This window comes from Castor canadensis, chromosome 13 (genome assembly GCF_047511655.1).
Source record: "Castor canadensis chromosome 13, mCasCan1.hap1v2, whole genome shotgun sequence".
Lineage (NCBI taxonomy): Eukaryota > Metazoa > Chordata > Mammalia > Rodentia > Castoridae > Castor > Castor canadensis.
The window spans coordinates 4,112,887-4,135,764 of NC_133398.1; the positions used below are offsets into that span (position 1 = coordinate 4,112,887).

A 22,878-nucleotide genomic window follows, 5' to 3' on the forward strand; every position below is an offset into this window, starting at 1 on the left:
AAAGTAGAAAAGTAGGCTAATTGATTTAATGACACACAGAATTTAGGCAAATAACTTTTTAAAAAGTTTTTCTTGGAGGGTGGGGGCACAAATTTTTTCCAAGGGAAAAACTTTGCCTGTGAAAGCAAAATGCACCTTCACTGCCTGGCAAGCACAGGGCCCTGAGTTCAAAACCTAGTACCACCGCCACAAAAAAAAAGAAAAAAGTTGGAGGGACCCAGCTGTGTATCTGTGGATAGTCTAACCACATGGAGAACAAGCCCCCTCAAGCAACCTGGAGGGTCAGTGGTGAACCTGTAGCAGAACTTACCCGAAGGAAAAAGCAGAACAGTTTAAATGATCCTCAGTCATCTTATTTTACCACATCACCTTATAAAATTTATCAGCTGTTAACTTAAATACTTTACATTTTTAATTTTGAAAATAGTACATGTTATGTTGCAGGAGAAAGTAAGTAATGATGCTGGTGTTATCAGGAGTCAAACTTTTTGGTATAGGAGGAAAAAGAAAAAGAAAGCAGTATAAAATTGAAGAAAAACCCCATAATCTTACATTTAATTGGGAAACAGCTATATGGACTTTTTCTTCTTTGTAAAAAAACACTAGTTTCCCAGCTTTTCAAAACTGATAAAGGGGAAAACAGCCAGCGTTTTCCTGCCTTCAATGTCTAGATGGTATTTCAGGGTAATCAAGTAGATGATGAGGAAGGCCCTTATAGAATTCCAGCTAGTAAAAGAGAGTGTGGGACACTCCTGTAATTCCTGCACTAAAGGATCCTATCTCAAAAAAACAAAACAAAACAAAAAAAACCTAAATGGCCTTCAGTACTGGGTGTGGCGGTATACATCTGTAATCCCAGCACTTGGGAGGGTAAGGCAGTAGGATGGTCAGTTCCAGGCCAGCCTGGGCTATATAGTGAGACCCTGTCTCATTTAAAAAAAAAAAAAAAAATCTAATAAAACCAAAACAAAAGCCTGGAGTTCAAACCCTGGTACTGCACACACACACAAAAGAACAATGGATCAGGCTGGCCACACCTGACCATAAGGCATTCTATGTCTCCCGAATGGGTACACTACCTAGGATGAGACCTTAAACCTGAGTTTGGCCAAGCCTCCTCCAGGAGATATGGAGGAAGAACGGCACAGTCAAACACCATCACAAGGAAGCAAGGTCAAATCCAAAACAGGACATTATATGACAGGTGGCCATTTGTCTCACTCTGCTTTCAGTTGTTACAACAGAATATCTGAGGTTGGGTAATTTATAAAGAAAGGGGGTTTATTTTGCCTCACTTCCAAGAACATGGTGCCAGCATCTGCTCAGCTTCTGCTGGGGCGTGTGCTCTTTCACCTCATGGAAGAATGCAGAAGGCAAGTAAGACACAGAAAGACTTGTTTGAATCTTCACCCAGAAATAAAAAGGTTTCTGAGACAATGAAGGACATGTAAATATGGAGCAGAGTCAGGTACTAAGGCGTTACTCAATTTTGTTAGGTACTGTGTTGGTCAACTTTATGTGTCAACTGTCCAGATTTTTGGTCAGATGTTATTCTGGAGGTCTCTGAGCAGGTGTTTTTTGGTGACACTGCTATTTAAATCAGTGGACTTTGATAAACCAGCTTGCCCTCCGTGTGTGGGCCTTGTTCAGTAAACTGCTGGATGGCAGAACTGACCTCCCTGAGCAGGAAGGATGCTGCCAGCACACAGCCTCTGGACTGTGGTCTTCCTGGGTCTCCAGCCTACCACACCTGCAGACTTTGGACTGGCACTTCCACAAACTGTAAGCCTCTATGTTTACACACAGCTTAACAGTTCTACTTCTCTGGGAAATCCTGACTAGTACAAGTCTAATAACAGTGTTATTGCAGTTCAAATAAAGAAAAAGTTCTCATGTGTCAGAGATAAGAAAGTAATGGTGCTTCCTCAAAACAATTTCAGCAAAACAAACACAAAAAGAAAACAAAAACCTGGTGGGGGGATGCAACAAGACTGGCAAAATGTAACTGTTGAAGGTGGGAGATGGGTAAACAGCTCACAAAGTACTCAGTACTTGTGTATGTTTCATATTTTTCATAACAAAAAGCTTTTATTTAAAGGGGTTTCCTAGGAGAGGAATCACAATTTGGGTAAACTTTAGGAAGCCCTTCTAATCTGACAGACCTAAGCTGGTTTGGCAGGGCTCTGGAGGGTAAGGCCCAGTTGCAGTAGAGGGCAGTGGGAGTGGGGTGGTCCCTGCCAGCTACCTTCCTCAGATGTGCACAATGTCCTCCCTGAGGACTCAGAAGTGGGAGCAGCCCCAGACGACATCTTGCAGAGACCACTTGCTCCACAGGGAGGTCCCACAGAGGGGCACAGGCCAACTTGCCTCACTTGAGGGAAGAACTGCTTCTCACCTGGCCTCCAGGAAGCGCTTTCTCCACAGCAGCAGGGAGCAGGCCACCAGGGGCTACTGGGGACAGCCTGGCTGTTTCCCCCTGCATAGCTGGTTCTAGGACTGGTCACTGTGGGTCAAATGAGCCACAGGGTTCCCGGCTGTTTCATGGGAGGGGTTTCCCAGGAACCTGGTCCACAGGATCGGGCTGGCTTGAGGCACTTGGCTTTGGAAATAGTGTGATTTTATTTTGGATGCCAAGCTGTTACATGCACTAAGGGTCACACAGAGAAACAGGCTAATGGCCTGTCTCTGGCTCAGGTGCCTGCAGGAAGTGGGGTGGCTGCCCCCTGGGCACAGAGATCACTACATGGGAATGCTCTCCAGGGAGATGGGCTTGGTAGGGCCTAACAAGTCTCTGGCTCCATACTTGGAAGCATGGGACAACTGGGCCTATTTCCAGGGAACTTCTGAAGAGCGAAGCCATTTGGAGAAGTCAGAAACAGGCCTGGCCTGCATCCTCAACTCACCCAACTGTGCCAGCACTACAGCATGTCCCTGAAGGAGCAAAAGAACAAACAAGATGCTGGGGAACTCAAGGCAAGAGGAACCTCCCCTATGGCCTCACCCTTGTATTAAGACACCCAGATTCCTCAGGAATATTGACTTAGAGGGACAGTTCTGGCTAGGGTTGGCTTTTATCAAAACCACCCCAACTGATGGCAGCTGAAGCCAAGAGCCTTCTTTGGCCATGTGTGAATTAACCAGGCTCCTCATGCCAGCTCTGCCACGAGGGTCACAAGAACCAAGTCAGGATGGGCTGTGCCCCTGCTGCACTACGTCCACCTCTGGTTTTTGCTGGTCTCAGTCAGGGAGGCTGAGAGTGCCAGCTCAGTCTGCCAGGCACTGTGCTGGATCATCAGTACATGGAGCCAGTGCAGAAGGCAGCACCAAGCACCATGTCACAGCTGGGGCCAAGGCCTGACTGTGGGAGTACAGCTTTCCTCAGAGCAGCTTCAAGGGCCATCCTTGTTACTGCAGGTGACAGGGGGAGCATGGCTCGCCCTGCCTTCCTTATCAGACTGAATGCCATTCTCACCTGGTCAGCCTGGGGACCAAAGCTTCTTCACACATAGTCCAGAATCTCTGTCTCCATCTCATTCTCACTCCCATCTGAGGGCTTGAAATCTTCCTCCTCTTCTTCCTCCTCCTCCTCTTCCTCCCCGGACTCAAACATCAACTGTCCTTTTGCATGGTCAGTCTTGCCTGGGCTGGAAAAGAGAGCTGGACCAGGAGGAAACAAGGTCTCGTATGTCCCAAGGCAGGCTTCCTGGGTGGCCTCAAACAGGCCTTGTACAGCTCCCAGGGAGCCCATCTACACTAACCGGTACCCGGGTCCATGTGCTGGTGAAACTACTACAGAAAGTGGGCAGCCCAGGCAGATGGGGCCTAGTAAGCATCTCAGAAAATACTGAGGTAGGGAGGTTTGAAGCTGCTTTGCCAGGGGAGCCATGGGCAGTATCAAGCAGTTTGGCCAGGCGTGGAGAATCCCAACATTAGGGAGGCAGAGGCCAGCCTGGATTACATACTACACAGCAATTCTCTGTCTCCAAAACAAACAACTACAAAAAAAAACCTCGCTAGTCAGATGCTGGGATGTCCCCTGCCCAAGCATGGGAGGAAGGCCCTACAAGGGGCCTCTTGCTCTCCCCAGCCTTCTCAGACCCTCACCCCAGCAAGTGCTAGTCCCATTTCCCAGCACCCCAGTGACCAGTGCTGGCCCTGGTCCTGAGAAGGAGCCAGGAAATGCAGTACAGGGCGACGGCCCACAGACCCTGCTGTCTCTGTTCCTCCTCTAGTGCATGGGGTCTAAGATAAGAAGGAGATGGGACAGCCAGCCTACCTGTGCTGGAAGGGAAGACGGGACCAAGATATCATTTGGAGGCCTCAGACTGCAACTTCTCCCTCTGACACAGCCCTTCCCTCTGCACCTCCTGCCTTGACCCCAGGGCCAAGCCAGAGCTCACAAGGCTTCCCTCCCGCCAAGGGCAAGGGCAAGAGTATCTTCCAGGAGCTATTTCTTGGGAATAGGTCCCTGGGCTCGTTTACCACATGCAGCTCTCACCAGGCCTCTTGGAGCGGATGGTCTGCCGGATCATGAGGGACATGGTGTCCCTCAGCTCGTCAGTGGTCTTGGAGAGGCACCACCCATCCCGCTCTGTGCACACATTCTCTGCCCCATCATTTCGGTGGATTATTGTCTGCAACCTGTGGGCAAAGTAGGCTGCATGGGCTAGAGTCCCAGGGCGAGTCTCTGGGAGGGGGAAGGAGCTATAGGATAGAGTTCAGGGTGGGCCTCTGTTCACAGGTGCCAGTACCACTTCTGCAGATGTGGTTGTGCTGAGAGACAAAGCACTCAGAGGGAAGTCTCTAAGGTGGGCACACAGTGAAGAGTAGGCAGGGCTGTATGTTCCCAGCTGGGCTCCTTAACTTGTGTGGTCTCGACCCCTCAACTGCATACAAAGCTGGGTGTGTGCCCAGGCACATTTTCCTAGTAAGAGTCATGGCTTTCCCCAGATTTCAAGCTGTATTTCACATGCTATCCTGTCACCTCTCATGACAGTGACCCACCCCCACTGTTTTTTAAATATTAAGAGCAAGTGAACCAAAGTTTCTGGGATTCTGATCACCATGGAATTCAGCACCATGTCATGGACCCTCATGTGGGCAATGGTGGAGGAGGGGCAAAGGCTCCATAGCAAGAATGATCCCTGCCAGCCAGCAAGTCTGCTTTCTACATAACCCAGCCAGCACTCAGAAGTGCAGCTTGCTGACAATGCACATGGCTACTAAGGGCCACACAAACCACATGGGGCAGGACCCTCAGAGCACCTAACTCCTGAGGGCCAAGTCTTTTTGGTGAGAGCTTAGGGCTGGCATGAAGTGGAAAAGCTGCAGGAAACACTGGTCTTGGGCAATTTCCTAGCACTGCTCAGAGTCCCACGGGCCCAACGGTGGTGGAAGGCCCCTCAAGTACGTACTCTTCCACGTTCAAATCACATAACTGGTAGAACATCTGTCGATAGGGTGGTAAGGCCCCCTCCCGGAAGATGTAGACTGAGTCCTGTGGAAAGGAGGGGGAGAGAAAATAGTGGTGTTGGAAATGCCCACACTGGGGGCTCCTATGGGGTCTCCAAGAAGTTGGGTGGTCACAAACACCCGGGTGGGCAGACAGGCAGAGGCTGGGGAACAGATGTGGAGAAAACAAGTTCAGTCCCTGGAGGCTCTGGGAAAGCAGAAGAAACAGCCAGGTCCTCTAGGACCACTGGGAAGCCTCCTGCTTATGGCATGGGGCTGGCCCTGGCCTGTACTGGACTCTGCTTTCTGTGCCTTCCTACAGGAGCTGGCCTCCTTATCCTCATCAACTGCTACTAAAGGGCCACCCTATGCCCTGCTCACTGCCTTGAAGTCTCTTCTGGGAGGAAGGAAAGGTGAGCACTGATTTTCTCTTTTCCCCACCCAGGCATGCAACTCTAGAGGCAGGCACAGGTGCGTGAATGAAAGCCCTTGGGGAAAAGGACACTTGTTCAGGTTGACACAGTTACCCCCTCACTACAAAGAGTCAAGGTCTTGAAAACTCTGGGGGAGCAGGCATGGGGTCCAGCAGCACTGTGGCACTAGGACATGATGGCACTAGGGGATAGCTGCATGCCTGATTGCCTGATGTGGACCGTCCTGCTGCACTCACATTGTGTGTTCCCACAGAGATTCCAAAGTGGAATGACCTGCTCAGCCTCTCCCAGGACATGGAGTTATCACAGGGGCCCAAGCATGGAATGGTTTTCGAGTGGGCCAAATACTGTTGGGTGATGGTACTGATGAACATGTGAGACTGGGAGGGTCCAGGTCCACCCCAGCACCCACGCCAGCCTACAGCTGTGCCCCAGATGGTCTGATTTGCTCCTGTACTCATGTGTGCACCTGATTCTTGGCATCCCAGCGTCAGTTACAGGCCTCAGTGGGGCCCAGGCCCACAGGGGAAGCCACACACAGTTGCTGGTGCCAGATGTCCCTCTCTGAGACTTGCCACCACCTCTCCACCCAGATAACCCTAATTTTCCATGGCTCCAGGTGGTTAGCACCCTGAGTTCTCTCTCAGTTTTTGGAGGGTCTCAAAGTGGGAGTAGCCCTTCAATCAAAGTCCCACCCCAGTATCACCCACAGAAGCCCAATTCTACAAGGGAGGCACCTTATCCCCACCCTCGGCCTCCCCTCAAGAGCTCAAGGACACCCACCTTGAGCTTGTACTTGTTGGAGATCAATTTCCGTGGACCAGCTACCCCCGATGAGCCCAGGCCCTGCTTCAGGTCATGCATGGTAACAAGCTGGCTGGCTGCATGAGGGCAAAGCAGTGCTGGCATACAGGGGCAGTGACCATCCTGCCTGCCCTCCTTCAGCCCACCCCCTCTGCCACCAGAAGGAATGGCCGACAGAGCCCTGGAGTGATCCCAGAGGGTAGCTCCCATCTTGCTGCCCAGTGCCCACCTCCCTGGGTGGCAGCCCGATGTGCAGTAGACCTGGCCACTTACGCGTCTTCTTCACGGTGATGGGCAGGCTATAGTTGTAGGTGCTGCGCTTCGCTTTAACAGGCATTTCACTGGAGCCATAGCCTACAGCCAGGGGCGGGTGTGTCGGGAGAAGGCAGGGGCAGGGCCTGGCCAAAAGCCAGGACTATGCCTTAAGGCAAGATCTAGCTCATAGGGCCACCTCCTGAGAACGGCCCCCAGCTGTCACCCACAGGAGGACGGGGTACATGCAGGTGGGAGCAGACGTTCCTGTGTGGTCTCACTGCCATTCACTAGCTCATTAGCTCAGACACTTAGCAGGGCCCAACCATGGCACAGGACCACAGGTCACTGCCTGTGGCTCAGAAACTGAAGGATCAGCAGTGTAGCCAGGGCAAAACTAGGACCTCCATTTCTATGCTACTGTGTTCCACAGACTCACAGAGGGGGAATGACACTTTTTTATCCTCTCCATACATACAGAGTTGTGCTACAGAAGAGAATGCTAGAAATGAAGACACTGAGAGAGAAAGACAGCAAAGCTTTTTGTTTTTACCATATTTCATTCCACAACGGATTCGGAAGTCAAGGACTTGATAAATCTTGGCCTCTGGGTGTTTTCGGGGGTCATAGCCAAATCGAATCCATAGGCTTCTCCAGGGGCCTGTTATCTGGAGACAGGAAAGGTGGGAGTGTGAGGAGGGGCCAAGAACCCGGGTCCCCTTGTATGTGCTCAGGGGCTGACCCCTACACTGAGGCAGCAGAATCCCTTCCTCCTCCAAAGAGCTGGGGACATGGCTCTGAACTCCCACCCAGTTCTGCCACATGTGCACTCTGCCACTTTGGACAGGCAACCTGGCCTTTCCAAGCCTTGGTCTGCTCATCAGAAGACAGCAACAAGAAATCAGAACCTCTACTACAGCACCTGGCTCACAGGGCACAATGTTAGTATCAGGATACATGGGATGTCTTCTATCCCAGAATAGACATGTAAAGGCCTAAGATACCACAACTCAGTAACAGAAGGTGGCTTTAGAGTCTAGAATCCAACAGGACAAGAGAGATGAGCCTTTCTTGTGCCCCTCCATCTGTTGTCAACCCTCATAATCACATCTTATTCTGGCTCCCCTAATGCTCTGCATGGGGACCGCTGGCAGATAGGACCCCTTTTCTTCTGCATCCTTGGAACCTGCCCTAACAACTCCCATCTGCATTCCCTCCTGGGCTGAACCAAAGGTGGATCTGCCCCCACTGAGTGTCACTCAGGTATAGGGTGCTGTCATTACTAGTCTGGGCTCCATGGTCACATAGGCTGGGACCTCAGGGGGTTCTGCCACTTATTGGCTGCAAAACCATGGCATGGCATGTCACCTTTCTGGGCCTGGGCTTTTCCTCAGAGAAAAAAGGACTCTTGCTGCCACCTCCAGGGAGGAATAAAGGATGAGATGTGCAGTCTTACCCAGTGCCTGGTCCTTAAAAAGTTCTCCCTACAAGGTCATTCTAGAGCACAGGATCTCCTTACATACTAGTGAGATAATTACCCCTTCACCCTGAAGTCACCCAAATGTAACTAAACACACCGTTAGGTGTAAGTACACCACGGACTTGAAGAGCTAGAAACCGTTCTAGCTGGCTTTAATAAGCTGTCTCGGGCTTCCAGGAGTCAGGCTCTTGCCAGGGCTCTAAGATGTCACATCAGGTATTGAGGATCACACTGGTACAAACCAAGGTGGTATGCAGCTGGCTACCACTTACCATGTAATAGGCCATGAAGGGAAGCAAGACCTTGAGCTTGTCAGGATGGACACTGATGTTGGCCTTGACAGCATTTCGTGACCAGATGGGACGGATGTCAAACAGCTGGGGAAAGTCAAGGGCTGAGATGAGCACCAACAGCTCCTGGCCTTCCTACACCAGCTTCCCCAGCATGTCTAGGACCCAGTGGACCCTTCTAGAGAGAAGTTGATGGAAGGCAGTGCTTAATGAGGAACTAGCCTCTGGAACTTGCTGCACTCAGCCCCTCACTCCTCATTTCCCACTTCCTCCCTTTCTACAAAGAGATGGACTGTATACCTTGCACATGTCAAGTCCCTGGGGGACCTAAAGCAACCATGAAGGTCATGGTCCCTTTCCTTACACAGCTCACACTACAGTGGGAACAGGGCTGAGAGAAGATATACTGGAGTCTCAGGATTCCTGATCACCCTCAACTTGGAAGATTTTATGACTGCCCGAGTCAGACCATCACAAAGGCGAAGAGGATGGCCTGACCCAGGACAGGGAGGGAGAGAAAGAGGGAGAGAGGGAAAGGGGGAGAGAGGGAAAAAAAAAATCCACTATGGCCAGAATATGGAAGGCTAGGGCAGACAGGGTCTTGTGAGGTAGGATCAGGAAGTAAACTATGTCCAGGGGACAATGAAGAGCCACAGAGAATGTCGGCCTGCCAGTAACTGCTGGAAATTCAATGAGAGCTGCACCTGTGTCTTAAGAAACACACTACCCCTCCCCCAAGGAACAGAGTGTGACTTCAGTTTCAACAAGGGAAGCCAGCCTCAGTCAACAGGGCACACTCCACTGAGAACTTGCGTTCAGGCCGGTGGGCCCAAGAAACAGAGGCCCCAGCCGCCATCCTCACAGCACTTGAGGCCGGAAGGGAGGTAGGATGCCAAGCAACACGGCCCCAGCTCTACCAGGGTGAAGGCCCTGGGGCCTGCATACGACTAGACTCCATGTGGTTTGCTGTAGCGAGGAAATGGAGTCACAAAGACCCACTGGATCCCAGATCCACATTTAGGTCACACTCCAACAATGCACCCATTTCTTTACCACTCAAAAGCATTCACTGAAGAATTTTAAGGTTTTTCAACCTTCAGAAGGCTGGACTTAAGCTGACATGGTTGATGGATGTGACATCTGGAGGTTAAAAAATTCCCATGTACTAATGAACCAGTTTCAGAAAAGTAAGTACAGCCAATCTCACAGCAAGGCAAACAAAGCAGCTAGGTAAACACAGCGTGTATGCAAAGCAGCCCAGCAGGGCTAGACGGGACACGAGCCTCACCTTCCTCAGCTCCTCCTCTACCTTCTGATCTATGGGGTTGGTGCAGGCCTTCTTCCATGTATGCACGGCAGCCTCCAGAGGTTGCACAGGTACCTCAGCGTCCTCAAAGTTGACAAAGATGGCGTTGTGGGGGCGTCGGGCCCTACTCAAGCCAATGAGGTTCTCGCCTGAAATGGTGGGGTTGCTGTAGCCTTCCCTGGGGGAGGGAAGGGGAGAGAGCTCTGAGGGCAGGAGCATGAGGACCACTCCAGGCACACGCCCGGCCAGGAGGCAGGAAACTCAGTAGGCCTACGGTGCTGGTGGCCCACACTGTGTGCCTCTTCCCTGGAGACCCAGTAAGGAGAGAATCTCAGCGCTGTCTAGTGAAGAATCACACACTCTAGACTGCCCAGTGGGAGCTGAGACTGCCGGTGGCCACTCAGAAGCTGTCCTGAGGCCCTGAAGGTGGGCAAGGTCCAAAGGTCCCAGAGACTGGGATGCAGGAAAGGGCACCTTTCACGAGACTGGTAGCCTTCCAATTGCAACTGCATCGAGTTCTGCATGGCATCGTCCAGCCAGTGAGAAGCTGGACACGATCTAAATGTCCATGAGCTGGGAAGTGACATTAGCTAAGGCACAGCCACACAAGAGAATCCAATCAGCTGTTAATTCAGTGACAAAAGCTACGCCTACTGACATTGACTTTTACATGACTCACTTATTTAACTTTCAAAACAATCCTACAAGGAAGAATTGTCTGGGGAAGTATCTGAGGCCACAGGAATTAGGAAAGTTGCCCAAAGAGCATGTGACAGAGGAGGTGGGACTCAGCCCCAGGGAGAGTGGCTGCAGCCCTCCCTTAGCCACCTGTCCTGCCACCTACCAGAGCGTGACTCTGGCTCAGAAGCAGCTGACGACACACAGGCAAACAAACAAAGGATGCTGCTGATGGTCTCGTCAGAGCGCAGAGGTTCAGAGCACGAGCTCTTCCTATCCACACCCACAGCACATCCAGCAGCAAGAGGGACTCTACAGAAACTACGATTCCAAGTGGTGACGTCATGCAGGTCTGTCCACTGGAACACATGGACCACTCCAGTGGGGATGTCAATAAGGGCTGGGTGTGCATTTCTCATATTTAGGGTATATGAGAAACCTCTGTACCTTCATCTGTGAACCTAAAACTGCTGCAAAAAAGTAAGTCTTAAAACACACATGTACATAAAGCAAGAGTTCTAGAACTCTGTATGAGTGTTGGCACAGAACACAACTAGGTGGATGTTTTCCAAAATACTTGCAGTTGTTACTTCTAAGGCTGGATGTCAGAAACATCAAAGAGAAGCAGGGAGACTGGTACCAAGAACCCTGCTATGTTCATCACCAGCTTCAACCATCACCGCTACCTCTACTTCCTCCATACCCACTCCAAACCACAACATTCCAAAGTGCATTTTAACAATTTCAGTCAGGTGATTAGTACCTTTAAATTTATTTCCTTTTTACCTTTTTTTTTTTTCCTAAAACAGTCCCACTACTACGTCGCCTAGGCTGGCCTTGAACTCCTAGCTCAAGTGAGCCTCCTTGGCCCCCTGAGTTGCTGGAACAACAGACACATGCCCCCTGCCTGGTTTAGATTTTATCGTATTTTTGTACTTGAGTATATACCATCCTCATACAAAAAGAGTAACAAGCGATTGTCACAATGGGGAGCAAAATTTGAAACACGGGATCGAGCCTGCTTTTTTCAAATGTGCCTGTCAGTAAAGCCATCTCAGGTAGGTGGCAACTTTATCTTGCTTTCCAAGATCCCTCTCTGAGGCCCTGACATCCCCAAGGAAGGCAGGTGGCCCACAGTGGCCTTAAAGAACAGCAGACAGGAGGGGCCAACTGTGCTGGTCCCTGCAGGGAAAGGCCCTGGGCTGCCTCTGTTGACTCTCTCTATCTCCAGCTGGAGTCCATGGAGGGCCCCTGAAGAACAGATGTTGAGCAGGATTCAACAACCTGCCAGACTCCCAGCCTCCCCTCTGCTCCCCACCTTCAACCTCCCAAGAACCAGGGAGGGGCCTGTGAGGTGACAGCCAGGCCTGGTTCCCCCTGGAAGGCCAGCACTGCACAAAAATCTATAGCAGCCTTGGGAAAAAGGACAGGTTGTTTCCACATGCTGGAAAATCAACAGATCACATGTGGAAGATGAAGGGCCTAGGGCTCAAGGGTGGCTGGCCCTATTCCCTTGTCCCACCCCAGAAGCTTGGAAATAGCTCCTGCTGGCCCCACAGACAGGGCAGGCACTTCTGGGCTACCACCCAGTGCCAGGGTGCAGCACAGAAGGTGTTTCCCTTTCTTCTTCTGTATCTTTGTTTGTTTCCATCTACAGGAGTAAATTGCTTGTGGAAGGAAAAAAAAATCAAAATATTTCAGATATATGTAACGTTAAAGAAACAGTCATTATCCCTCATCCCATACACCTCAGCTTAAAACTCTCACACTGGGCACACTACACTTATGGAAATGTGTATCATTCCACAGACAGGGTTTTCAGCAGGAAGGTAATGTCACTTTGTTCTTTTTAGTTATTTTTTCACAATAGTTGCTTTTTCCTAGCAAGCACAATTTACTAATTCACAGAACCAGAAAAATAGTTGGGGACAGGGTAGGGGTGTGTGACAGATCAAACAGACAGACCTAGGGGACATCAACTAAAAGCAGTGCCTGGAGCCCTCTTCTGGCTCCTGTGCTGCTTTTGAAACAACTGGGGAAACTAAGCAAGGTCTGGCACAGTGTGTCCTTATTTCTGGGGTGCTGGGCCATATTCCTGCTGCAGGCATGTTTAGAAATGCACTCAGACTTGTTTTTTTTTTTCCAATGGGACTGGGGTTTGAACTCAAGGCTTTCGCACTTGCAAAACAGGCATTCTACTGCTTGCGTTACACAGTCTGTTTTGATCTGGTTATTTTGGAGATGGGGAGGAGGTCTCGTGAATTATTTGCCTGGGCTGGTCTTGAACCGCACTCCTCCTGATCTCAGCCTCCCAGTTAGCTAAAATTGCAGGCCTGGCTCAGGCTTGCTCCTTGAAGCAGGCTGTGCTGCTGGGGTGGGGACGGGGAACAAGGAAACAGGAGTTAGGATGTTGCGCCCTTATGATGGGCAGATGAGGGTCTCTTACATAATTCAATTCTCTAACTTGCCATAATTAAAAAAACAAATTTTTTTTGAGGCTGGGTCTTGCTACGTTCTATATACTGGTCTTGAACTCCTCGGCTCAAGCGATGCCCCTGCCTCAGCCTCCCCAGTAGCTGGGACCACAGGCAAATGCCACCATGGCCCACTCATAGTATTTTCCTTAAAGCAGAGAACAATGCCCCTCTTAAGATGAGACCTAAATTTGTTGCCATGGTCTAGGAGACCAGACCTCTAATACCCTAATACCCAAATACCAGTGGCACCAGCTCCAGAAGCCTCCTCTTCATGTACCAAACCCCTGGTCTGGAACACTGTTCCTGAAACTTCACCTGCCCGGCCCTGTTCATCAGCTCCTCCAAGGGCCTCTCTGGTCCCCAGTCCAGAATGGAGGAGCCTCATTGCCATGTGGTCTCCTGACATCAGTGTTCAAGGAGTACCTTGGGCCACAATAGATGGTCAGGACTTAATGAAGGAAAGTTTATGAGGAGAGGGTAAGTTCCTGCCCTCCCACCCTCCAGAGATAACCATTCTGATCCCATCTTCCAGACTTTTGAGGTGTCTACTATCACAGTACAGTTAATTTTTATGCCACCAAATCCGCTCCAGCACCTGACTTTTTCACAGAGCAAGGAAACTTGTACCACGTCAGTACACGGAGCCCCATCTTCTGAAGACTCTCAAAACCAACTACAGGGAAACTCTTTGAGGAACATCACCACCTACTGCCCATTTAGCAAATGTTTTCCTTTTGCTTATTTGTCAGTACTAATCTTCCTACCCAAAAGCTTCCTTCACAAGCCCACAAATACAGCAAAGTGCCTCTCAGGGTAGGCTTTGATCTAGGTACCAAGGTTATAGCAGAGAACAAAGCAGGCCAAATTGCTACCTTTGGGGAACTCACAACAGAGTGAGAATTTTTTTTGAATGTCTTAGTGTATGTTTTTTTAAAAGAAAACATACAAAAATAAGGGCAGTGTAGCACTAAGGATCAAGCAAGGCCCAAACAGCGAGCAAGACTGGGTTCAGTGCTTCTCATGTGGCCTGGGAACTGCAAAAGGTCTCAACTTCATTTGTAAAATGGGGGTGACAGAGCAGGTGAGTTGCTGTAAGGCCTGGACAAAGCAACAGCAGCGTTTCCCCATGGGTATGCTGATTAACTCCAGCAGGGCTGGTGAATGCTGCTAATCTCAAGTTGGCTATTTGCAAAGTCTTTTTTTTTTTCATTTTTTTCCATACTATTCAGTATTGGCTTTTCTACACAAGAGATCCTACTCTTTCACATCAATGTGTGACTGGCCTCCAGGGAAAAACCAACATTTGCCAATGCCAGGCCTGCCTTTCCAACCACCCATGGGGCTCTCTACTATGTCAATATTGTCTAAATTGAAGAGTTTATTTTATTTGAATTACATGTGACCTTATTAGGGATGTGCCCATCTGGTTTTTCACAACCTTCCATGCAGGAGAAGCCCACCTCTGATTACAGAGAGGCCTACATTCCAGAGGGGACAAGATAGAAACTATAGCCAAGTTCAACTGCGTAAGATCCAGAGAAAGTCATGGTCAGCTTGAGGGGACAGCACTGGGAGATGGATGGGGGATTGGACAGTCTTGGAAGCAACTTCATAAGCAGACAGGAGGCGGCAAAAGCAAGGGCAAACTGGGGCTGAGGTTCTGTAGGTGAGCGTGGCAAAGGAAACAACAGAAAAGGACAGATAACAAAGATGGCCATGAAATCTCTACCTCAGATGGGAGCAGCAAGGCCATGAGGTGGGTGAAAGAGGAAAAGGGCTAGGGGCAGAATGTGACATTCTCAAATGGCATTTCTTAGTATGTCATTGCTGGTGTCTACAGGTCCAGAGAGTGGCTGGTCAGCAATGACCTGGAATTAAACCAACTAGATCATTGTTTTTTTTTTTTCCCCAGTACTGGGGTTTGAACTCAGGGCCTCACGATTGCTAGGCAGGTGCTCTACCACCTGAGCCACTCCACCAGCCCAAAGAGACCATTCCTTAGCCAGAACCCTCAAATCCCACAGCCAAGTTCTCTGTATTTCAGGGGTCCCTAGGACAAAGCCAATCTAGTGATCAGCAGGTCACTGCTTATGAAGAGCTTCTACTATCCTGAGGACATGTGATTTTTTCAATTTAATCCTAATTCTTGAGTAATACTATTGTTATCCTTTTTTAAAATGGGAAACTGAGGACAAGAGGCACCTCTGAGGCCTCCTAACTTGGAGCCTTAGCCCCAGGCCCTCTGGCTGCAGCACTCTTGCTATTCCTGATGTTGCACTGAGGAGGGTCCTTACCGATGCTGTGTCTCTGGGCGATAGAAGTAGTCCACTGGAGTGTCCAGCCGGGAGAAGATGGGTGGAGGGATGTAGAGCGGCAGCTCCTGGTGGAAGAAGGCCTCCTTTTCAGGCCTGAGCATGAGCACTTTGTCATACATGGACACGTGCCCGCCGCCGGCCTCTGTGTGCACTGCCAAGTACTGGAAGTCAGACATCCCTGGAAAGAAAAGTGGGCAGATGGCAATACTGCTACCAGGGATAGTTGCCCAGGAACTGGCAGCTGCCACACCGACACCACATCCTTTCAAGGAGGTGCTAAGTGGCCATGCAGCAACCATCTTCCAGTGCATGTGCAAATCAGCTGGGTGCAACCCAAGTCACTTCAATATAAAGTGATAGACGAGCTCAGGACAGTCAGGGTAAAGTCCAGGACAGGGCTGCTTCTTTTTTTTCCCCTTTGGCAGTATGGGGGTTTGAACTCAGGGCCTGACGCTTGCTAGGCAGGTGCTCTACCATTTGATACACTCCACCAGCCCTGTTTTATTTTGGGTATTCTTGAGATAGAGCCTCAAAAAATATGTGCCTAGGTTGGCTTTGAACTGTCATCTTCCTGATCTGTGCCTCCTGAGTAGCCAGAGCAGGGCTTCTTAAAACACAGCATAAAATCACCTTGGGCCTGGCTACATGCAGCTTCTCAGGTGCTGCCTTTCCACCAAGCTCCAGGGCCATAGGCTCGATTAAAAGGAGAAAAGTACCACATATAGTAATTTAGGAGTCATTTGGAAGTCTCTGTACCAGAAAGAGCAGTCCTTGCTAGTGAATACCCCATTCTACCATGATGGCTGGCACCAATGCCCGGCCTGGGAGACCCCAGGTCCTGTTCCCCATCTCTGCACTTTCCTCTTCCCCTCTTTCCTCCTTCAAGTCCGCTTTTCCTTTCTCAGTCCTTAGTTGCTTCAGCTTCTGCCTTAGAATGGCAGCTGTCACTACAGACATGTCTAAGGTGTTTGGTAATTTGCCAAGCACCTTCCATGTGCCTGGGCCCACCCCTTTAACAGGCACTATCTCTCTGAATCTTCTTGAGGGCTTCATGAACTGTGCTGTGCAACCTCCACAGTACAGACAAGGAGACTGAGCTGAAAGAAGCCAAGCCACACACCCAAAGAAATACGTGGCCCAGGCAGAAACAATTCCAAAGTCCATGCTCTCTTTGACCTAGCCTCTCAGCCCCTGCCTACCTGCCCCCTTCCTGGGGTACCCTGTAAGTAGCAAACTTGACTCAGGACCCCTCAGGAGATATCCAGTTCAAATGAGAATGAGATGCATGGAGCTGAGGTCAGTTAGGAAGACTTCAGAGAGGTGGTGAGGCTAGCAGGTGTTAAAACTGAAAGAGGAGCCGGGTGTAGTTCCATACTTCTATAATCCCAGCAACTTGAGAGGCTAAGCCAGGATTACTTGACCCTTGGAGTTCCAGACCAGCCTGTACAACCCAACAAGACCCATCTCATTAAAAAAGAGTGGGCGTGGAAGGGAACTGGGGATGTGGTTCAAGTTGTACAGTCCCTGCTAGCAGGGACAAGGCCCTGAATTCAAACTCAAGTACCACAAACAAAAGACTGAGAGAGGGCTCCAAAACACTGAAGCTACCAGTTTGATGTGGCCCCACACAATGGTTTTACTTAAAGCTAGGAGACTTCTCATAGAATTCTATTATTTGTAGCTTTTAAGAACACAGAAGGTTGTATAGCAGTGGGCCCATGGTCTCCAAGTTACAGCTGGTTGGAGGGAGGAAAGGTCACTTCTGGAATAGGGCCTGTGTCCTCCCTGCCCCTTAGGCCTGGTGCCCCTTAGCCTCTGTCCCTGGTGCAGATGACCCTGGCGACTTCACGGCAGGCATTAAATAACCCTTCCCCACGAGACATCTTGCAGTTACCCTGAAATTTGTAAATGGTGGAGACAATGCCAAGGATCTCCATGTCAAACGTGACCTCGGGGTTGGCCTCAGCACCCAGCTCCCCTTTCCGTCGCCTTGTTCTTTTCTTGATCCGGAGCAGCAAGCTGCTGGTACTGAAGCGGTTGGCACACACAGGATGACAGTATGGGTCCTTGGGCCGGAAGTATAGTTCTAGCCTCTTGGTGGGGTCCATGTAGATCTACAGCAAGACAGAGGGACACAGAGAGAAGCAATGAGCAGCCGAGCACACAGCAGGAAGCAGCTCCTCTCTCCACAAAGCCTGACCATGACCCAGCTAGGAAGAGTGAGGAACTCATGTTTCCTCTGAGCTTTTAATTCCCCAAAGACTCTTTTTTTTTTGGTGGTACTACTGGAGTTTTTTGAACTCATGGCCTTGCACTTGCTAGGTATGCACTCTTCCACTTGAGCCACACCATCAGTCTCCCAGACTCATTTTTTTTAAACTTAAGTGTCTCTCCATGTTTGTGTAGTAGAGAAAATGAGGATAAACAGTATCCTTCCTACCAATAGGTTGTAAACTGAGAGATAACAGCCAATTAAATAAAAGCACCATCTATCAAGTGACTCTTCAGTGTGGCGCACAAGGGGACTTTCTTAGCAATGCTCCACAGGCAGTCTCAGGGTTGAGCTACTCGTCTAGGGCTACCTACTCCAGGAACCATCCGGCCCTGCTCCAGGGCTGAATACAGTATTCAGTCTCTTATGCAGATGTTTCTAGGTCCAAAGGGGAGTAAATCAGTCAGTAATAACCAATTTTGCATTGACTAGCTATTGCCCAGAGCTTTCAAGGCCCCAGCTCTTTCTCCTTAAAAACCCTACAAATACAGGCAGAATGGCTCAACTGGTGAAGTGCCTGCCTAGCAAGCGTGAGGCCCTGAGTTCAAACCCCAAACCACCAATAAATAAATAAATAACCTAAAACACTCAATAATAAGTCCATACCTCATACAGCTGTTACAATGATTAAATGAAAGTAGGCTTAATGCACTTAGCCTGGTACCTAACTTCTGGTAAACTCTCAATACCTCGCCTACATGTGAATGAATGCTTCCCTCATACAGGGTAAGACACAATGAGTGTCAGTTGCGTGTGTTTGAAAGCACCATCAACGTTCATGAGGTCACCCACGTGCTAGTCTGGGTCCTTGCTCTCAGGGAGTCCACAGTCTCAAGGCCAACTTGCTAAACCACAATATGTCAAAACGAAAATTTCAGACTGGAATCAACAGGATGAGAAGGCAGATATTAACTGTCAGAGGCAACTTAGGTTAGGCAGTCAGAGAAAGCCTTTCTAAAGATGAGACATCTCTAGACTCGGCACACATAAGCTGGGCATGGTGGTGCACGCCTGGAACCGCAGCACTGGAGAGGCCAAAGCAGGAGGATTGCGAATTCCTGGCCGGCCTGGGCTACACAGCACGACACTGTCTGAAACAAAACAAAACTATCTGGCACATGTAAAGCATAGACAGAACCTTATCCCACTTCCGATACGTGCTGTGAGGCCTTGAAGAGGCCACACTTTGACAGTTCCTACCCTTGCAGGTTCTAAGAAGGAATGATAAGTAAACAGCTAGAACGTGTCTGGCACAGTAAAGATGTCTGCTAATAAGACCACTTTTAACCTTGCGGGACTGCAGCTGAATTCATGGCACAGATGCCGAAGGTGTGGGGCATAGATATTTGGGGTCAGGATGGGAAAGATCTCCCAGGGAAATCAAAGCCCCGCCCACTGGCCACCCCAGAGTCCGCGCCATTCTTCGTTGCCAAGGAAACCAGTCCCAGCCAGGTGTTCCCGCCCCTTAGGCCGTAGTCCTACAGCTAGGCCCCTCCCGCATCGTCCCGGAGATTCCCAGCCCCTTACTCGGGAAACGCCTTCCTCGCCGCCCAGAGTGTGCAGCATCTTGGTCACGTCGCGCACCACGCCCGGGTACTCCACGCACACTAAGCGCCGCTCCCGCCGCAGCTCCACAGGGACTGCAGCCCTCGGCCCCGCGTCCGTCGCCTCCGTCGCCATCCCTACCAGTTCGGCCCGGCCCGCCACGGTCCTTCTCTCAAAGCGCTCCCAGAGGCCTCGCCTCGATGGTTCCGCGAAGGAATTGTTCCGGCCTCCCTCACCGCTCACCCTAAGTCCTTGGGTTCAGCGAGACTTGAAGACCCCCGGGGAGCAAAGGCCCGTGGGGAGGCCCCAAGGACTTCAAGATAAACAACAGGTACGTCCCCGACTTTTTGTTTAAAATGAAGAGGGTTGGACAAAGGGGTGGGACGAGGGCTTCTCTCTCCTACCCAGAGCTCGATTTTAGCCAGTGAGACCCCACGGCTGAGTTTTTGACCAATGAGGAGTCCGTAGGTAGCCACGTTCCTCTCTTTCCCCTCCTGCTCGCTTCCGGGGATTCCGCCCAATGAGAGCTTGGGGGCGGGCCCAGGCCAGACTTCCGGCCCGCCTCCTGGCGTGGAAAGGTTCGAGCGGTGGGTTAGTTTCTCTCGTCTGTGAGTCGCCTCTGTTGGGTTCCGACCTCAGGTGCGGGGACCAGGTTTCTAACAGCAGGCAAGAAGTTTTGTGCGGAAATGTCGGGAGGGAGAGAATTGTGGGTTAAGTGCTCGCCGTACCTTCACACCCAGAAGACTCGGAAGCACCGGGAGCTGGGGTCAGGATGCAGGCGTCCCCGTTCCTGTATGAGACAGGCATACATTAAGCGCCTGCTGTGTGCTGGCCACTGCGCACAAGCATAGTTGTCGAGTGAGCGGCTGGTGCGAAGCCCGAAAGCCAGGAACAAAGGCGGGGAGATCAGGGTTAGACAGGTCGGGAAAAGGATGAAAGGCAGGTCCCCCCTCCCCCATACACGGGGGTCGACGGATTTGAAGAGTTTTATGCCAAAAGAGCTATGATCATTTTATGCATTTATGTGTGGAGAGTGGATCAGAGAGGGCAAAGTGGGTAATCCAAGTAAGAGATGGGGAAGTGGCAGTGAGGGTGGAAAGAAGGGCTTGAGTTGAGGATGTTAGGACATAAAGATCAGAAGGACAAGCGACCCCTTGGGTATGGGCACCCCAAGTTTCTGAAATGATGGGTTTAAGAAAGCAGCATAAATGACTGCAAGGTTTAGTCCACGAAATACATTTTTAAAATAAGTAAATAAAGGCATGACCTAGTGTCTTGGCTGCTCACCCAGGAGCCCCACACCTTTGAAAGGCCCTTTCTGAGAGTACAATGTGGAATCCACCAACAGCAAGGGATGGGTGAGCTGCCAGAACCGCATATTTCAACAGAGAGCTGTAGATAAGGTCTTGACGGTTCCCCACCTGCCCTCTCAATGGAGACTTGTGCATTCTGCCACAAAGGAGATTCTGGGGAGTGAAGCCCTGTTACTTTTTCAGAATTCCCCACACCCTGAGATGAAATTTCCTTTCAAATTTCTCCTGTCCTTTTGTTTTGTGCTCTCCAGGAAATCTTGTGATGGTTTGATTTTTCCAGAAAGGAGAATCTGAATACCATATATACAGTAAGCCCACCTTATTCACAGATTCATTACATGCAGTTTTGATCAAGTATGGGCAAAAACTAAATTTTAAAAATCAAAAGAAATTTCAAAAACAAAATATTTTAATTTCCGCACGTGCATTACACAGCTCAGTTGGTGCAGAGAAGCTCTCAGTCAATCTGAGGATATCATCAGTTGTGTTGAAGTCGTCATCTGATCTGCTCAGTGTTTCCCTGACCTTAATTTTGTGAAAATCTGCCTCCCCAAAAGGAAGTGGTGCCAGTCAAGCAATGTAAAAGTTAATGTGTTTAATTTAGGTGACAAAATGAAAATTTGAGATTTCAGGCATCTGCACTACAGTACTGAACTCTAATGCATTCTGAGCATTCGCTGTTTTTCGCCAGCAGTCTCTTTGGAACCACATACTCTCGGATACCCCTGCCTGCAGTTGTAAATTAATAAATAAATGTATTTATATCATCAGATTCTTGTAGGTTTGGGACACATGAGTCACTATCAGCAGAGTTAGTCTGTAAAATATTGGATGTGCATCGCATGCAGTATTTGGAATGTATTAATATTAAACATTTATTCATTGTTCATCTGAGGTTCTACTATAGCTATGTGTGTTTTTCTTTCCTAATAGGAATTAGGATCCCTCTTAGGAAATACAACTCTAGTAATGAAAATGGCCCTGTCCTGAGCTCTAGCCACAGGAGAAGGTCTGTCTCCTAGTGTCAGGAACTGGGTACACACCTTAATTTATGTATGCACTATTTCCTAGCTTTTGTTTCATCTTTTCTGTAAGTCATAACAGTGCTGTGGGCAAGGCGGAGACAAATTAAGAATTTTTTCTCTTCCCCAATTTTGGCCAAAACTATAAATTCATTTTTTCCATAGACAGCTGGATACAGATACACTTTTTCTCTTAATGCAAGTGAGCATTCAAACCCAAAGCCTAGCTTTGTGGTTGGGAGTTCCACTAACACTACTTCTGGGTGTGAAGGAATTGAGATTCTGAACCTAGAAAGTAGATTACAAACTACCTGGAACCTTAGGAGCCTGCCTTTCCCTCTAGGTTTTCTGCTGTAATCTATTCTCCTTAGGGAAGCAAAAGTGATCTTTCTAGAATAAACTCTCCCTCCATCCCTGTCTCCAGTGGCTCCCCTCTACCACCATGACCACCACTGCCACCAGGATGATTGCTCCTCATCTCCTTCAGGTTTCTACATAAGACTTCCTCCTGCCTGGGGCTCCTCCCTGATCCCATAAGATTAGTTTGGTGTTGTCCTCTGTGCCCAAGGCACCCAAAGTCACCTGCCATGGGTCTGCAGCACTGTTTCTTTCATTTTTACTGGCCCCCACTTCTCCTCCACTAGTGTGGCAGCTTCCTTAGGTCAGGGACTACTTCTGTCTAGTTTAACAGTGGCTTCCCAGGCCCTGGCACAGAGCTGGGCACAAAGCATGTGCTCAGGAAAGATTTACTGAATGAGTCACTTGACTCATTTGAGTGTTCAGTGCATTTTAGCTGTTTTCCTGCCATCAGCCATGCCAGACACATTTTCCCAACAGGTCCCAGCACACTCCTCCAGACCCAGGGAGTCACAGGTGAGTTCTTCACCAGGCCAGGCCCTCCCTGGGTAGCTAGGGCATCCTGGCAGATGGGACAACCAGGTCCCTAATGCCCTTTCATCCATTGGCCCGCCCAAGTATTAAGGACATGCAGTGCCCAGTCCTTAATTGTCCCAATGTCCAGCTGAATACCAGTCCATGCCTCCATGTACTGACTTGGGGAGAACACACAGCCGTCCTGTCCTTTGAGGTGACCCAGGGCAGTGGAAGGGGCTGCTGGATGACTAGCAGGGCCAAATCCCATGGGACAGGAGTGGTGGGGAGCAGCCTGGCCATTCTGGCCTTCCTAATTCCTTGATACCTGTTTCCTGTCCAGCATCTGAATACTGAATGCTCTTGGGG

The 22,878-nt window shown here is 49.8% G+C and overlaps 1 protein-coding gene across 1 annotated transcript; it reads right to left on the reverse strand.

Annotated features, from left to right (window-relative positions):
• Positions 1-2,061: 2,061 nt before the first annotated feature.
• Positions 2,062-19,736, reverse strand: Gtf3c5 (general transcription factor IIIC subunit 5). The gene is made up of 12 exons (XM_020170681.2): positions 19,287-19,736; positions 17,382-17,601; positions 15,467-15,665; positions 10,000-10,195; positions 8,694-8,798; positions 7,495-7,609; positions 6,963-7,043; positions 6,669-6,766; positions 5,415-5,497; positions 4,499-4,641; positions 3,473-3,657; positions 2,062-2,931 (listed from the first exon to the last, which is right to left on the reverse strand). The coding sequence occupies exons 1-11, from the start codon at positions 19,437-19,439 to the stop codon at positions 3,500-3,502; spliced, it is 1,551 nt and encodes a 516-aa protein (XP_020026270.2). The 5' UTR covers positions 19,440-19,736; the 3' UTR covers positions 2,062-2,931; positions 3,473-3,499.
• Between the last annotated feature and the right edge of the window lie 3,142 nt (positions 19,737-22,878).

Coding starts and splice junctions, on each gene's coding strand:
- Gtf3c5 (XM_020170681.2), bottom strand. CDS start 19,439: ATGGCGACGGAGGCGACGGACGCGGGGCCGAGGGCTGCAGTCCCTGTG. Junction 8,799..9,999: donor TAGAGGAGGAGCTGAGGAAG/GTGAGGCTCGTG, acceptor GACTTTCCCCAG/CTGTTTGACATCCGTCCCAT. Junction 7,044..7,494: donor CCGTTGTGGAATGAAATATG/GTAAAAACAAAA, acceptor CCCTGGCTGTAG/GCTATGGCTCCAGTGAAATG.